General features: G+C 39.9%; 1 protein-coding gene across 1 annotated transcript in view; it reads right to left on the reverse strand.

The window, feature by feature from the left end:
- Positions 1 to 18,933, reverse strand: part of GPC6 (glypican 6) — a 1,085,256-nt gene that overhangs the window by 804,450 nt on the left and 261,873 nt on the right. The window contains exon 2 of the mRNA XM_006089840.3: positions 7,454 to 7,612. Coding sequence (XP_006089902.1) covers positions 7,454 to 7,612 — 159 coding nt within the window. The remainder of the gene's footprint in view (positions 1 to 7,453; positions 7,613 to 18,933) is intronic.

The raw sequence follows: 18,933 nt of genomic DNA on the forward strand, positions 1-18,933 counted from the left end.
GAAGCATGCAAATGCCTTTCTTATGCTTTTACCATGTTGTGTTTTTTTGTTTGTTAGGAAAGGGAAATCTTATATTGTCTCAGTGGAGGAGGATGCACAGATTTTATTCCAATTTTGTATTAGGAAGGAAGATCAAGAATCTCTTGACACAACATCCCCACTTAAAGAGTGAGTGACTTATGCTGCTTCCCACTGCCCATCACACCTAACTGGAGGTAACGGGTCTCACTACCTTGACACACACGATGCAATCAAACCAGTCTACACTGAGCTATTGTGTTCTCAGGTCTGAAGACAATAATGTTTCCACTGATCTCTAATTTAAACCACCATTAAATATGTTTCTTAATTTTCATTAAAATAAGAAAATATGTTTTCTCTACTCGGTGGCGGATCAAATTAACTGAAATAAAAGTTTCCTGTAATTTACCCATACTTCCTCAAGGATTAGTGAGCCACTGTCAGGGAACAGGTACTTGTCTGCTCATTAACATTCATGACCAAGAAACCTTCCTGTAAGGCTGGTTTCAGTGTCTGATAGAGCAATACTTAAAAGAAATTGTCTTGCCTGTGAAACAGCTGCTCAGCAAAGCCACCATGCAAGGGGATGGCGATAATAAGATGATGACATTATAAGCACAAGGGAACATAATGTGCTTTAAGTTACTGTGAGGTGTGTGGTAAGATAGCAGTCTATCATTGAGGACATGAAGCTGCTGATCAGGCATGCGCATCCTTAGTTTTTGAAAGATCTCTGGAGAGAGAGAGAGAGAGAGAGAGAGAGAGAGAGAGAGAGAGAGAGAGAAAACAAACCCCCTTGTACAAAGGAGTGAGTTCATGTGCAATGCATTTAAAGAACACCCAACCATGGATCATATATTCCAAGATTGTGCAAATGCAAGGCATTTGTGGTGTATAAATCTGTTCACTAGTTCTGCCAAAGCCAACTCCCTGGTTAGTTGATTCTTATTTTTCAAAGGACTGTCCATTGGGAGAATTGGCAGATTACTTTCCAATGCCAGCGAGACTGTTTCTCAATTTCTGAAACCCAAGTCAGCACATTCTGATTTGCAGAGGAGGATCCTTCAGACAAAATGCCTGTTGTTGAGGTGGTGGCCTAGCAAACTTACAGGCGGCATTCAGCTAATTGCTTCCTATAATGATTAACATTCTAACCCTTAGGAATTACAGTAAAACTTGTTATTCTGCACAATGATGAAGGGAATAATAGCATAAAATGGAAATATCACATCTTATTCTTGAATCACATCATGGAAGTTGTGTGTGTGTTTATGTGTGTATTTGTCAGTGTGCTAGGATATGGGCGGTAGTAGTTTAACAGAAGTTTCATATCCAAGAAATACTTATTAATCTTGAGTTCCTAGAGAATCTATCCTCCCCCCCTTGCCCCCCCAAAAGCAAATATGGAACATAAACATTGCTTGGGAGGCTGTCAGCTGAGGACTATGGTAGATTAACATACAGAAACATTCACTTCTCCCTCTACCTCAACCTTGATGGGAGTCATATAGTCCTCCGCCCCACTGATGTTGGTAATGATCATGAAATTTATCCTGGCCAATAGAACTTGAAAAGTCTGTGTGCCAATTCTAGTTTAGGCTTTAAGAAACATCGTGCCTCCATACATATAACTTAGTCTCCAAACTGCACCACGAAATCATGCCCACGATACAGTACCACTTCCAAAAGAATAAGAGACCTCTGGAGCGGAACAGATCAAATCTATACTCGAGAACCGAGCCTCCGTGAACACAGCCCAAAACAGCCAAACTCTGGCCAATCCAAAGACCCATTAACAAAAAATAGATGCTTCTTGTTTATGCCCTGAACCTTTGTGGCTGTTTGTTCCAAAACAATGTCTGATTGATACAAAGCCAAGAAAGTGTCTAAAGAATGTTTACGAAATAGATAAATGCTAATAGAGTAATATTGTTTGGAAAAAGTCAATAGTAAATATGTTTACAAGTGCCCTTGACTTTTTGAACATGCATACGAAATTGCTGGTACCCTTTGTCTCCTCCTGACACTTCTTTAACTATCATGATCTTAAGTTATTCTTTAAGGACTCTGTCCGCACCTCTTCCAAAGTCTCTAGCACCTCTAAATAAAACACTTGACTCCCTCTTTTCTGTTTCCATTTTCTGAGATAGTCAATTGCCTTCTGTGTTAGTTTTAAGCTTAGATCTCCCCAGTAAGGTAAACATTCTGATGGATTGTGACCGTATTTTTAACATTATTAGTCATTTTAAAATCTATTACAGACTTGGTTAAGTGCCTTCTATATGGTAGGTTATGAATAAATGTTTCCAAATTCAAATCACTCACTCACACACACACACACACACACACACACACACACTCCATCCATCCATCCATACGACAGGAAATATAGAAGATTCTATCACCATATGGAAAACTACTTAGGTTTTCAAATAAGTGTGTTCTCTGAGAAAAGTAGACCATATTTTAAAGCTATCATTATATTATTGCTGTCTCTACAGTATATAGATGAAAAATGATATTTTAAAAGAAAATACAGCAGATTTGCAGTGTAAAAATATTATGGTGCTGTGTATAAATTATTTCCGCATTCAGTAAAATGAGAATTCTGAGGGTGTTACTGTAGAATAAGTTCTTCAGAAAGATGGAAATTACTGCTGAACTTTTTTTTTTATTTTGCTTTTAAAAATGTACTTGCTGCCAAAATCTCTGGACAAATGTATGTCATTAATACACATAAATAAAAACCAAGAAGGAGAGAATAATAATAAGACCAAGAAGAACACACTAAATGAACAAACAAAAACCCTCATATTGAGTTTCAAATGCAAATAAATTTCAGCTCAAATAAATCTGAGGAAAAAAATAAACAAAATAAAATGCCCTGTCAACTAAATTTTCCTGTCCCTGAATTATCCATATTCCATACATGTTCCTAAAGAATAAAAAGCAGATGCCTACATCAAGATAGAGGTTACTAGACTTTGGTACCTAAGGGGAATAAACAATATGCTTTTATTGATTCAATACAAATTTTTCATAAAACACTCATTTCCTTTTAATTTAGGACAACTTCCAATTGAATACCATTCTGCCTTCACCAAAAATGTGGCTAGATTCTTTACCCATCAACATCACTATTGACTGGCTACAGAAATATCAGTGATTTTAGCCAATGTCCACAGGAACCAAATAAAAGCTTAGTGAGTATTTCAACCAAATATTGACTTCCTATCACATCACTATTTATAAGACTGATGTAAGTCAGGAGTATTAGGTGTCACTCTTGGTTTCATCATTTTGGTGGAAACTTGGCAAGTCATTTACCCTCTCTAAACTCCAGGTTCCTTGGAGGCTGGACTATATTTAGGTGGGTAATTATATTTTTTTAAGAATTAAAAAAATCTCCCACTTTTCTCTGAAAGACATTTCCACTTCCTCCCCACAATAACTTGGGGCAGGGCAGGCAGAGGGAGACAGAGAAATAGATGCTGCTTATCATAAAATCTCCACACATTCAGGGGCTGGGAAGCACTCAAAAGGTGACAGCAGAGTGGTTAGGCTAGGTCTCAGGAGTGCTCAGTCCAGAAGGGAAGCCGACTCAGTCACTGACTGGCTGTGTGTCTTGAGAGTGCTGGTCACCCTGGCAAATAGGCAAACATCTACAAAGGGCGAGGTACAGGCCAGGTGTTGTCCATTATTACAATTACTACTATCAGAGTGTTCTCTTGTTCTCCATTTTCCTAGGACCCTAACAAATCAGCCACTGAAATGCATGACCACCATTGGGATTTAGACACAAATGCCACTTGGACAGGTCGGACAGTCACAAAACACAAAAAAAGCTAGGCAACTGAGAGGGTACACAAAGATGTCCCTTCCTTTTTTCTATATTTACATGATTTATTTGTTTTGTGTACTTCTGGCTGGGTGTTTGGCAGAGTGAGAAAGGTAAGAAATATAGGAGAGATTTTATGACCATCTGCCACTTGAACCGGGCTGGGTGCTCATCCCCACATTGAAAGTATCTCTATAATTCTGAGGGACCCTCTGCAGCTGTCAGACGCTGATACGTAATGCAAACCAGAGGTGGAAATTTGGCCAGAGAAAGGAAAAAAATCAACATACAAAAACTTGTGATATCGGGAAAAGCACCAGTGTCAAGAATATATAAACCCTTATTTTATATACATTTATCATAACATTTCAATTCTATGTTTAAAAAGAAAAAATGCTACAGAGTGATAAGCAAATTCCTTGCAAAAGAATGAAAATTTCAGCAATTGAGAATATATGTTTTTTCAACTCATTGTCTTCAGATACAACCTTATTTTCAATTTATTGCTTCTCAGCTATATATTTTAGCCGAATGGGTATATGGAGCAAAAGTTGGCCATTTGGGAATGTAGACAAAAATATATATTAATTCAGGTTTAGGTTCCAATCACCCAATGAATATTTATAAATGTACAGTGTTATCTTATAAATATTACTAATGATGTTAATAGGAACTTGGAAAGAATATGACAACAAATAGAATGCTATGTTATGTTAAAAATGTTGAATTTCAAAATTTAAAAGTCACCTCTGTCAAATAACAAAAGTTAATGGAATCAAAACATTCCCAGGATAATAAGGGAAGCAACAACTGTAGACTAATTTTAACAGTGATTGAATCTGGCCTCTCCATATAGTTTGGACTGAATCACACGTACCAGATAGAATTTAAAATGCTATTGTAGTTAAGGAAAATAGGAAGGAAAGGGGTCCCCTCTTCATATAATATAGTCATCATTCATATTATTTAAAATAAAATAAAATATCTAGCCAATAAAGACATCCAAAAAAAAGATGACAAATCAGGATCTCTAGGTTAAAGTGGGACCAGAGGCAGAAATGCAAAAGGCACACTTTGGATCAGGAGACCCCAGCAGAAATGCACAATGACTCACAGAATAGAAATGACTTATATGACCATCTTCTTATTCCTGCAAGGTGATCCTGCAAAGTCACCTTTCAGGAAAATAAAATTCAAAGCCCTTCAGAGCACCATTGGTTTTATCACTCAAGATAAGACTGGGAAGGTAACATTCCAAAACTGACCCTAGGTAGTTTTTCTGTGCTTACCAACTGATACTCATCAATAAACACCACGGGGATGTGTTAAGGGGGGAAAACAGCCAAGGGAAGAAATGGAAAGCTACCTAGGTGAAGTTCCTGAAAGGTAACTTAGGGCATCACTTTCTAGGGATAAGAAGGTAAGCCATACAATTGCATAACTGACCTCATGAAATTGACAAAAGAAAGGGCAAACATGATAATGGTGACTTTTTAATTGGCATGTTTCTATAAATGTTTTAAAGACTGAGCTCTACAGAAGCTGTGCTCACCAGGACACATTCAGATTTTTTTTTAAAGTCTGGCTGAAAGCTTCCTTGGGAAAACTCTTAATTTCTCTCCCATTTCAGTGGAATGTAACTGCAATGAAATGCACTGCTACTAAATAATTCATCACCCTCTATGTCAGATCTAATCTTATCAAAAGTCAATGTCCTGTCAAACAGATTGACTTAATACCCCTAAATACATTAACATAATTTAAAACACACCTGTAGAAAGGGAGAGAGGGAGGGATGGAGGAAAGAAGGGAGAATGGAGGAAGGGAAAAGGGAGGGAAGGAGATTTCTTTAGTAAAATGAATGAGATGTGGGATTAAATATTATAAATTCAAAGACATTGATATGAAAATACAGGAAGTATCTCACTCAGCCTTGTTGAATACCTTTACTCATTTACCAAAACAAACAAACAAACAAAAACACAAAAACAAAAAAACTCTCCATAAAGCTACCTTACATCTACTATTTTTATTAAAAGATATATATATATATATATATATATATATATATATATATATATATTTCTTTATACACATATATTATGTATTGTGAATACTGCCCTGGAACTATTGCAACCTAATTTTAGAGTACAGTTTTATAAAAGCACTAGAGTTGTTTTCCAAGGGTAGAAATCAGCAGCAGCAGGTCCCTCCCACCTGCTTTCTGTCACAAAAGATAGAGTGTCTCAAGTGGCCTCCACCTGAACTGATACATTATAGTTCCTCAAACACAGAGCCCCTGCAGGGGCTCCTGAATGTCACTGGAGTGGTAATCTGTCAATCAAGGGTAACTCCCAAGTACTCCCTGGGTGCATTCAAGCGAACAAACATTCACAGTAACACTTCAAAACTAGGCATTATTTTCATATACATCTACATAATAAAGCCGAACACAGAGTGAGAGGCAGCAGAAGAATGTGAAGACGCTGAAAAATACTTGCAGGAAACACAAGTCCCATTCGCTTAGGTGGAAAATTTCACATCATCTTGAATACTGAAACCACTGCCGGGTGGACCTGCCTTTTAGAACTTGGAGGACTGATTTGAAAGAAATTGGTGCTGTTATACTCATTTAAAGCAGCAACGAAGCAGAACGTTTTACCTACTACAGAGGAAAACAAAAAGGAAAAAGAAAAGCTTTGGCAGGCCTCTTCTACACGGGCTCTGTTGTGCATTGACTGGAGAGCGGGAAGAAGATGAATGGCAGTTCTGTTGCCTTAGGCAACTTAATATGACCAAGAGCACAACGAAGGCTCACCAGGATTTGCAAGTCTGCTTTACAAGGAGTCATAGAGTAAGGTACACTCATTTTTTAGAGCCCTAAGACTACACACCACTTAAGAATATTAACTTCATCCTTCTTAATTCAGTTTATAAAAATCAGACAGCTTTAAAATATTTTTCTGAGGCTCACACGAGAAAACTCAGTGCTGGAATTCTAGTTATAATTACGTTCACACGTTGCACTTTCTAATACAGACGGTTTATTGAACAAATAGAATTGAGAAGTGAAGTCAATTGCATATAATCAGGAAATCAATAGGGGACTTAAACCTTATGCAGAAAGCACTGCAACTGAAAAGGGAACCCTGGCTATGTTATAGGGAGGAGGAACTCTAAAATAAAGGACACCATGTCATTGGCACTTGAAACACGCCTGTCTGTTTCAAAGTGTTGTATTTCAAAACATTTTGAATGGCATTCAATTCTTTTAAGGAAAAATGCCCCGATGAGAACTGAAGACAAGCTACAAAACCTGAATTAGAATCACTCTAATAATAAAACTTGAGCTTACGTCTTTCAGAAATCTCACAGGCAAACTGCAAATGCAAAACAGCTCTTTAAATCAGGTTTTTCCAAGCTATTACTATCTAAATTGTCAAGAAAGCACATGCTTTTAAAAAAAAAAAGCTATAAATATTTAAGAGGGAAAGAAAAGCTCCTGCCTAAAAAAGGTTTTTCCCAGAAGCCCAGGGTGTTTCTCATAGAAAAGCACAGGTAGGACAAAGTGAAAGTGGAGGCGGTTGGACTTACCGTCGAACTTCTTGTGCCTGGACACGAAGGTGGTGCGCACGAAGTGACTCGTCTCTTCCACGAGGTTTTCAAACTCCAGTTTGCTCTGCTGGCTGAGCTTGTCCTCCATTTCTGTGGTGCAGCAGGTATATTCTTGAGGACAGATTCTTAAGTGCTCCCCTGCAAAGACAAGCTAAATGTCAGTATGAAACGATAAGGACTTAGGGGAATTCGCATCTCTCATGTTGCCCTCAAATCTGGGTGTATTTGTCCCCTCAACCCCTCCAACCATCCCCATGAACTTGATCTGTGCCTCTGTGTACTTCACATTGCAAACATTCTGGACTTTTGGTGAACCAGATGCTATGGTCTGAATGTCTGTGCCTCCTCCGCCCCCGACACACACACACACATACACACACACAACCACCACCACCCATAACTCATATGTATAAAACCCCAGTGGTTAGGTCATGAATGGAATTAGTGCCTTATGAAAGGGACCCCAAATAACTAATTAATCCATCCCTTCTTTCAGCAAAAAGGTGGCATTTGTGAACTAGGGAGTAGGTGGCAGTCACTAGACACTGAATCTGCCAGGGTCGTGACCTTGGAGTTCCCAGCCTCCAGAAGAGGGAGAAATGACTGTGTGTTGTTGATAAGCCACCCAGTTGATGGTATTCCTGTGAGAGCAGCTGGATATTTAGTTCCTGTCCCTGTCATGTAAAGACCTCGGAAGACCATGGCGATTTTCTGCTTTTATTTGAAATGTACCAAGTAACACCAAATGACAAGAGATGCAAGACAGTTACATGGGTGATTCTTTGGAAACCTCAAGTAAGGCAAAGACCATCAGTCCCATCACCGTCGTCCTGAACAGCTAGGGCGAGAAAAGATGGGCATGGGCCCTGAGTTCTCCGTCTGCCTGTCCATCTGTCAGAATGCATCAGCTTTTTATTGGGTGAAAGTGAGTGTGTTTTTAATGGCAGGTCCCAGGTGCCACATGTTCTCTCAGTTGACATTTCTTTGTCAGAGAGAAAATGTTCGCCTACAAGGAGGAAGGCACTGGTGGGTTTAATTAACGGTGATAGTACTAGTATATAGAAATGTGAAGTAAAAGGAAATGAAAGTCTTGTATTCGATTCAACAGATTTATAGCTGGATATACCAGGCCGCTTGTTTTGACAATATTGCTCTCTTCAATGCTATTTGCAAGTAGGAGCCAAACCTTGGCTTCATGAAATTAAAATGGTCTGAAATGAAAATGTGAGTTTCCAGTTGGTGCAGCTCCTGTAGTGTCAAAAATGTTTAGCAGAAGCTGTGGAGGGAAGAAGAAAAATCCACCCATCTTGCTAAGTTAAACCAACACGTTGCCCCTGCAGATGAAGCCACTGTGGGTCATTTGAAAGCCGCATGCACTTGATGGGATCATTAAAAGTCATTTCTAATGTTTAACAATAGTTATATAATATTATGCCCTGTGACCCTGTCTGATGTACAGGGGGCTTCATGATTCCTCATGTAGTTCGAGGTTTTAGTACCTACTTAAAGCAACCCCAGAATTAAAAAAATTATCTCAGTGTGTATTAATATTAGATCTCACATAATTCCTAGAAGAGGAGACCATAAAATATCACGTGTATATGATTTAAATGGGAATGAAAATACTTGTACTTGAGAATGTTTAACATCAAATTCAAGATAACAGTTCCCTCCCAGGAGGAATTAAGATTCGAGAGACATACTCAAATACTTGTATCTATAATCTTTTATTTCTTAAGTTGTTTGATGGATACAATGATGATTATTATAGTATTATGTTTAGTTTCTCTGTACATTTACAATATTTTGTAATACAAACTTAGAAATATGCCACTAAAATGAAGTAGCCACTACAGTTGTGGGAGAGAGGAGAGCAGAGGGTAGATATTAAAAAAGAAAAGCAAACTGTCCTTGGCATTCAGAAGCCAGCCTGGCACTCACTGCTAGGTCACCACAGTCCACTAAGTCTAAACAAACTCACAGAACACCAACCACAGACAAGATACTCTAAGGCCATAATAAAATGCAATAAAACAAGGCCACTTCAAAATTGTGTCTAAGCACAGACAAAAACAAGGTCACCGTGCCATCTAAAAATGCCTCCTGTCCACAGCAAAATGAATATTTGGTACGTCTTTACCATTTACAGATTGATCTTCACAGGAGGCTCCCTCCTTGTTGATCAGATTTACTGAGATGCCTTATTATAGAACTGCCTCTGCTTTCCGACAGTAACTAGTGTAGTTTGAAGCCCTGCTTCTTTGAACCTTCCCCCAAATTACTCAGCCACAATCCAAATCCTGTAATAGATTCCTTTGAAGTCTCTCTTGTTGAGAAACCCATGGTCCTCCATGGTGCATTCTCGCTTGCTGCAGTGAGAGATAACCCAGATGGTTAACCTGCAGATGTGTTCCTGATAGGTTCTGATTTGAAAGTACTGGTTTGCCAAAATGGGGACATATAGGACAACACAAATTTTGAAACAATGTCCCCAAGTGATTCGGATATTCTGATATAGCCCACTGAGAATACCCCATTGAGAAGCATAGTTCTAAAGTTTAAGGTACTGAGAATGGAATCAGTTATTAAAAGGAAATGGTTCACAATCCCTAATTTTCTTTATAAAGAGAGGGAGAGAGAAACATTTTAATGTGAGAAGAGAACATAGATTGGCTGCCTCCTGCATGCCCCCTACTGGGAATCGAGCCTGAAACCCAGGTATCAGGCTCCATACCTGGTATATGCCCTGACTGGGAATCTGACCAGCAACCTTTTGGTGCACAGGACAACACCCAACCAACTGAGCAACACCGGCCAGGGCTCACTAATTTTCTTTTTATAAATATGAAATCTAACCAATAAAGACAAAACCCTATTCAGACTGAATGGATATTTAGTATTAACCAGTTTGCAGTGTATTCCCTTTTCTGACCTGCTTATAAACTGTTTTTGTAAATCCCCCTATACTATTTCTTATTTCCCCCTGTTCCATTTCCCACTCTGTATGTACAAATGAAATGTCTATTTCTCAAGATTTAGAACATCAGGCTGGATTCCACTTCTGAATCATTACAATTGAGTTTACAACAAAATGCACAGGGCATTTTGGTTTTTTAAAAAAATTGACCAAAAGAATATCAATATTTTATGACCCAAGGTATATTTTGATATTTGTGGAAGAAACCCTCTGGATCAACAGTCATAAAATTAGGTTGGATACATAATCTGCAATTAGCCAAAGAAAATTGGTATTTGATGTTTTGATGAATAAAAACCTAAAGATAGTTACTTCTTAATGAGACAGCTTTAACCCAAAATTATTTCATTCATGTGTGTGTGTGTGTGTGTGTGTGTGTGTGTGTGTGTAGGGTCATGGAGGTATATGTAAGAGGTTGCCTTACTAATTCAAAGCAGTTTTAGCCTTTTTATAGAACTGAAAGTGTCCCCAACAAGTCAATTTCTTTCTCCTCCTCTATATGGGTCCCTGGCAGAGAGAAAACTAGGGAGATGAAGAGACAGACATGGACAAGCTTGGAGACAGAAAGTGAAGGGATGGGTAGATCACTTGAATGTTGAAGAATCCTGCTATGGAAAGAGAAGATATTGCCTGCAACGTTCATCAGTATTCCCTAGCACACAGGATTAGGACACATGAAACATGTGGCTGATTTTAGGCTGAGGTTTCCTTTCTTTTTCACCTATCCTATATAATAAAAGCCTAATATGCTAAGTTTCCAGTTGTCCAATCATCCATTCAACCAATCAAAGTGTAATATGCTAATGATATGCTAAGGCCGCTCAACTGCTCACTATGATGTGCACTGACCACCAGGGGGCAGATGCTCCAACTGGTAGGTTAGTTTGCTGCTGGGGTCCAGCCGATGAGGACTGAGCTAGACAGGCTGGACATGCCCTGGAGCCCTCCCACGGTCCCTTCCCAGCTGGCCAACCTCCTGTGTCCCTCCCCAGCTCCGATCGTGCAGATCGTGTATCAGTGGAGTCCCTCGGCCTGGCCTGCACCCTCTCGCAATCCAGGACCCCTCAGGGGATGTCAGAGAGCTAGTTCTGGCCTGATCCCACAGGCCAGACTGAGGGACCCTACTGGTGCATGAATTGGTACATTGGGCCTCTAGTTACTAGATAAGAAAGCTGTGGAAGACGTGAACTATTGAAGTGTAGTTCCTTTTCCCCCCTAACCTGAGGCCCCTGATACTTCCCCCCAAAAAACTGATGACTTTGAATGGCCAAAAGATTTAGGACAATTAGACATTTGTTCTGAGTGGGTTCTTATTTATTTTTGGGGGAGTCCTGTTTAAGAGTTTTCCACCACCATTCCTTTCTCGGATTCCCTTAGGTTCTTTAGGTTTTCTATTATATAATTAGATACAACATTAACTCAAATGGAGTGCACTTAGACACTTCCTAGATCACTAATAATAAAGATAATAAATAGTTGATTCCAGAAGATTAGAATGAAAGACCATAAATGTAGATGTGGGATTGAAACTATAAGGATTGTACCTTTTACTCATCCGACATTTATTGATGACCTTCTATGTGCAAAGCATGATGATAGGTCATGTCCAGCAAGATCAGACAAAGAGGATCATGCAATCACCTTAAACAGGTGCATGCTCTCTTAGGGTACTTGAAGCTTATGCCAGTGAATACCTGAGTCCCTGCATTTTTCAATACCCTCTTACTAGCTCTAAAATGAATAAGGGGAATAGTAGATGTGAAAGATAGGAACTGCACCAGGAAGTTAGAGAGTGAGCTGAAACTCAGGGACATATATTCAGATTGTAAATTGTCATGTTTTCCAAAAAACAAATGGGACTTTCCCTCCATCTATACACCCCCTTCACCAATGTGTCACTCTTTACAACAGCTTTCTCCAAATGCATGCCAGATGTTCATTTTCACTCCAAGATGCTGAGGTGACAGCAGAAATGTGATTCTGCCATGTCACACTCCCTCTAAGGCTGGCCCTTGGTCTGAAAGCTGCCAGGAATAGGCTTCGTGAGTGGCATGGTGGGAAAGAGCAGGGGACAGGAGGGCCTCATTAACCAGAGAAGCCAGCCTCTGTGGGTCTGCAACAGCAGAGACTGCCCTTGGCAGTGACATGTGAGGACCTCGGAATATACATTCCAAACAAACTAGCAGCACGGAAGTGTCCATCATGAGTCACATGTCATAGACTACAGCCAGCCAAACTCTTGGCTCTTACAGAGTTTTGGAGTGTAGAGAAAAGTTCCTACCCTTGCACTTCCTAGAAGGTAGGTAGGAAACCAAAAACTAAAAAGTGAAAAGAAGCTGGCAAGATCTCAAAAAAAAGTACATCAATTTCTGAACCTCCAAATTCCATCTGATTAGAATGCAATACTTATTTCAGACTTAGTCTGCTTCAGAGTGTATGGTCCTTGCCAGAGTTCTCTCATTCTTGGACTATTAAATTTCTCACAGTCAATTGGCTGTCTCGGGTACCAAGCTTGAATCGCCTCATCTCTTTGTACATTGTCTTAAATAATCATTCAGTTTGTTCACCTGGTACCTAGAAAGCAGACTGGAACAAATAATCTAAGGTAACAGGTTTAGAGAAGTAAAATATTCTAGAATGAGTTAACTTTTACCTATAGTTTCTGATAGCCAAGATCATTTAAATTGTGGTTAATAGTCCTGGATTGTTTTTAGTTTCGTAAAGTTCCTCTGCAGGCTAATCAGGAGTGGCAGATCGAAGGAAAGCAGCATTTTGTAAATGTTATGTTCCAATTCATTTCTTTAAGTTCAAATTCCCAAACCCTCTAAAGTAGCACTTCTTCCAGATGTTTCAGTGTGAAGCTGTGTTAGGAATAATCTTTTCATATCTGTGAGAGTCGCTCTTCTCTGATCATGTCATTTACTACCATAGTTAGAAATGTTCAAACTCTCACATAAGTTTTAAGAAATTCAATGAATGTTCTACTTCAGTGTATCTTATCACTCTAATAACCTATATTAGTGTCATCCTTTGATGTTGTCAATTTCCTAAGAAAGACTTTGAATACTAATTCTTTTAGTTAGAAAATGTTCGCTCTGCATTTTACAAAAATAATTCCTTTGAAAGGACCAATAAGCTAAATGCTTCACTCTGTTCCAACAGTTGCATGAACAGGATTTCAAACATGCTTCTTAAATGGTAGAGATGCCACCTCCACAGCCCTTCTGGTCTTTACATTCCCTTGCCTATTTTTATTTCAAAGAAGCTGATAGTTAGGGGGTGGAGATGGACAGAGAAGAAGGTGTGTTCAGGATTAGTAAGGCATGAGGATTATGTGGGATAGGGAGTGGGCAGAAGACAAGGAGGTCATAAGGCAAGTGGAGTGAGAAAAGTTCTTTCCTTTTTCTCACATCAAATCTGGTTCTAATAAAAAATTATTAAACTTGTAAAAACTGATCATTTTTTAAATGGAAGGGGTTATCCTTGTCTTAAGATGAATATATCTTATTTAATCCATACAAGTAACATTTTGAGACACTTAATAACAGCAATGCCTTAAAAATGATTATCAGTAATTTGTATGTGCAGATATACACACATATACACACATACATACACACAAGAATGCATAGAATTTTCCCCAATATTTGTTTAAAGTAAAGAACAGAAGGATCTCAGAAGAAAATTTGAATTGCTACAATTTTTCTTCTTCTACATAAGAAACAGCCCCAAATATTTGTGATTAAATGTCATAGGAACAATACCAAATCTTAAGAACAATGTGATTCCATGATCTAAAGTATGCCACAAATTGGCCACTCAACTTATTAAAAAACTAGTGGCCAAGTGCACGAAATTCGTGCACGGAGGCGGGGGGGGGGGGTGGTTCCCTCAGCCCAGCCTGCACCCTCTCCAATTTGGGACCCCTTAGGGGATGTCCGACTGCCAGTTTAGGCCCGATCCCATAGGATCTTTCAAAGAGGCAGTCGGACATCCCTCTCGCAATCTGGAACTGCTGGCTCCTAACTGCTCATCTGCCTGCCTGCCTGATTGCCCCGAACTGCCTCTGCCTGCCTGCCTGCCTGCCTGATAGTCCCCAACCCCTCTGCCTGCCTGCCTGATCATCCCTAACCTCTCTGCCTGCCTGATCGCCCCTAATTGCCTCTGCCTGCCTGCCTGATCACCCCTAACTGCCTTCTCCTGTCAGCCTGATCTCACCCCCAACTGCCCTCCCGTGCCAGCCTGGTTGCCCCCAACTTCCCTCCCCTGCCTGCCTGATCTCGCCCTCAACTACCCTCCACTGCAGGCCCGGTTGCTCCCAACTGCCCTCCCCTGCTGGCCTGATCTTGCCCCCAACTGCTCTCCTGGCAAGCCAGATCTTGCCTCCACTGCCCTCCCCTGTCAGCCTGGTTGCCCCCAACTGCCCTCCCCTGCTGGCCTGATCTCTCCCCCAACTGCCCTCCCCTGCCGGCCTGATCTCTCCCCCAACTGCCCTCCCCTGCTGGCCTGATCTCTCCCCCAACTGCCCTCCCCTGCTGGCCTGATCTTTCCCCCAACAGCCCTCCCCTGCTGGTCTGATCTTGCCCCCAACTGCCCTCCCCTGCAGGCCTGATCTCACCCCCAATGGCCCTCCTCTGCTGACAAATTTGGTTCTGATTGGTCGGTTTCTATGCCAGTCAGCATCAAAAGCTCTGCCTCCTAGGCAGCCATTGGCTCCTCACAGCACCCAGATTTGGTTCTGATTGGTCGGTTCCTATGCCAGTCAGCATCTCTGGGGCCTATCAACAGGGCCTGATCAGAAAGGCAGGGCTGATCAGCATCCCCAGTGGAGAGAAATGGAGGCGTGGCTGCTGGCCAGACTGGGAAAGAGAGAGGCAAGTGCTGATCAAAAGCTGCCACAGAGGTAACGGATCAGTCCCTGCTTCTCTCTTCAGGCCTCTCTCTGGCCCTGATTCGCAGCCCCCTCAGCAGTCAGTGCTGGAGCACTGCGCCTGCAGTGAAAACAGTCAGAGCTGGGTTGCCACAGCAACCCAGGGCTGACTGCAGGACTGACTTCCAGTTGGTCAGCCTCAGTTGTGATGGGTCCTTACGTCCCAGGGTTTTTTATATATTAGGATTTTTAAGAATCAATGAAAAACCAATGTAAAACATCCACAATCTATATTATAGAGCTAACTGATAAATCTAGTAATGCAATTGATTATTCTACATCCATAAAAGGAAGAGTGCTTAGGAATAGTAAAATATTTTGCACCTAGGTCACGGCCAAAGGTAAGAAAGAAATTATTGTTATCCCTTGAGTTTTCCCAGCCTCTTCACCCCGTATCTTTACCACTTGCTTGTTAAAGGTTTAATAGAGTCTGTAAACAGAATGAAAAGTGATCAAAGTCTGTCTGGTGCCATGTACTATACCCCAGAGGTACATTGAAATTGAATTGGGGGAAGATGGAGAGGGGAGAATTAATGGGCATGCTTTTCCAAGAGATTTACCTACAGCTATTCTGATAAACTCACCAATCTCCCAAGGAGACCATTCCTTTCCTAGTCTTTTGAGGATTATACTAACAAAGTGGTATGCCCAATATAAAATTTCCATATAAGAAGTAGTTCAATGATAATAAAATTGCATCAATATCCAGAATGTTAATATGTTGGTTCCTCAAGACAGTTCTCTGAGAATTGGGACCAGTAAAGAAATCTTGGTCTCATTATCTCTGTATTTCAAAATCAAACTGAAAGCTACACAAATACAGAAAGCTTTAGTTATAATCTATAGGAATCTGAGAAGATAAGCAAAACACCAAGGCAAGGACCTCTGCTTTCATCGTAATGTATACCTTCTACTTGCCCAACACTTTTTGAGCACTTCCTAAATGCTAGCAACTGTGAAGTAGGTATTTGTATCATTTTTCATTTTACAAACTAAAAAACTGAATCTTAGAAAGGTTAACTTAATCTGTCTCCAAAGCTCATCCTTGTAACCACTATAAGTTGTGACAAGACTGACTGGAGCACTGCAACAAATGTATGGGAGGAGGAGTGTCAAGGGATATTTTAAATTATCAGGGGAAATTCCACATCTGTGGGAAACTGCACAAACTAATTGTTGGAGGTAGTTCAACATCAGATTCTGATACATTCCTTCCATTATATATCTTTGCAAAGCTGGGTTTCCCCCTAATTTTCATTTTACCATAGCCATCTTCTCATACCCCTGTTATTACCCCAAACCTAAATTATGAGTACTAGCTTTGTTACCTTTGTGGGACTCAGTGCCTTAGCATAACTCATGACACATGGTTGGTTCTGTAATAAATATTGAATGGAATGCATCTGACTCCTTTTGCTTTCTCAATTATTCAAGAATCATTCAGTAGCACCCAAGCAATAGCTTAATTTTATGTTTGGTGCTAAGGGATGAAAATAGATTTTGTGCTTAAGAAGCTCAGATTCCAGCATGGAAAGATGCATCTATGTGTTACGGTCCACCTTATAGATAAGCACACATACTACAAAAGGACATATTTCTAACCATCCACCCACTTCCCCAGACTCTAATAACTCTTACAGAAACAGCATTAATTATAGGGGCTCTTTTGATTATAGCTTTGCCTACTTCATTTACAGGCAAGTAGCAGTAGTATTGCTTATCTTTTTAAATTTCAATGACAAGCAGGAACATCCAGAGAGTGGTTTCACCTATTTCTTTCACTTTGCCCTGGCTCAAGTATCTTTCAAATTCTAGGACCTTAAAATGCTTAGCAAGCATTTGACTTTAATAGAATAGAGTTTTTAGAGCTCACATGAATTAAGGATAAGTGTTTCTTGTGAAAGTTTTGCCACCATTGTATATATTATGTATGCATTGGGTTGCAATGAACAATTTTATTTCGTATAGTGTATTGTGGGCACAAAGTTTGGAAGCCCAATTTCAATATTATGTGCAAGTGATGACAGAAAGGGCAAAGAGCCCACTTACGAATGCATAGTTGGAAACCATAAACAGCCAATGCTCCTTCAGGTAAGTTGGACTGCATTAAGGCATGTTTTTCTTCAATAATATTAAGATGTCTTCCCTGGAAGTTTATTTGAGATGTGTAATCTTTACAACGCTCCCTAAACGTTTTTATACAGGCTTATTTTCCACTTGTATTTCATCAATACATTGTTTTGGAACCCATAAGAAAGACTAATTGCCACCCGAGAAGAGAGGGATTTAAGCAGCATTCATAAGTATGCTGTGAATTTCATGCCTGCTCACAATTCCTTTGCCAAAATCTTCATATTCAAATGTTCAAAGATGTCTATACTCCTATAGTCTGAATGGCATCTTTATGGGCATGCTTGGTTAGATCTAGTTAAGCTGTTCTGACACTGCTTGCCAATTCCAGGCAAACAGTAATTCACCAGTTCCCAGTGACCTTCTGCGAGTCATCTGAGCAGAGATGACTTACATCTTTCTCTTTCTGGGGCCCATATTGCATAAATCAAACAAATAGCCTCCTACAAATTCCCTCACAGATGATGATCAATTTCAAGTTTAATGCAGTTGTAATCCCACACCCATCTTTGCTTACTAAAAATTAGCCATTTTCACAACTGAATGCAATGATCCTGTGGTGATATACAATAAACTAATTTAAAAAGTGCTTGTTTTTGACCCTGATATAGCAGATCAGCATTCTTACTAAATTATATGACAGCTCACATGAGAATTTAGGATTTACTATCCAAAGCCCACTGGCTGTAAACTAGTTCAGACCAATTCAGTAAAGGGGCTGAGGCTGGGTGAGAATGATTCAGAACTTAATCAACTTGAACTGCATGTAAGCCTTTGTGAAAAATTATTTTTCCTCTCCACAAAATACTGCAGTTTTAGTAGGCATCTGTACAACCATGGTTATGACACTGATGGTTCATATGGAGTAAAGTAATAAAAAGCAAAGTGGCCAGAAATGTTACAAGATCTATGGCATAGTCTATGAGTGTATATTTCTTTAACTGTCTGCCTCCATGACAATGAAACTCCATAATATCTAACCTTTCACAACTCATGGAGCCATTAATTTATAATAATTACTTTAATTCCCACTAATCACTTAAGATGGATGCCCATAGGTAAATATCACTCAGTCTCTATTTCACAGGTGAGTGATGGGAGGCCTATGAAAGGAAGATAGTCCTTTCCCCTTGGCATCGCTTTTGCAATTAATAAAGGGCAAGAGGTCTCTTTCTAGAATTTGTGTATGGGGACCTGGGTTTTAAGACGACACTACTTCAAATGCTATAATAAATTCTAGCATCCCTTCCAACCTGGGGCTTTAAAAAGTCAGTGTTCAGGTAACAGCAGCATAGTCAAGCATTTATCATTCAAAAATGCGTATAATTAAAGCTCAGCTACGGTTTCAAACCAAGAGGAGATCAGAACCTCAGAAGAGAAAGGAATAAAATCTCCCCTGACATTAAAGCACATATCCTTATA

This window comes from Myotis lucifugus, unplaced genomic scaffold (genome assembly GCF_000147115.1).
Source record: "Myotis lucifugus unplaced genomic scaffold, Myoluc2.0 scaffold_64, whole genome shotgun sequence".
In the NCBI taxonomy this organism is placed as follows: Eukaryota; Metazoa; Chordata; class Mammalia; order Chiroptera; family Vespertilionidae; genus Myotis; species Myotis lucifugus.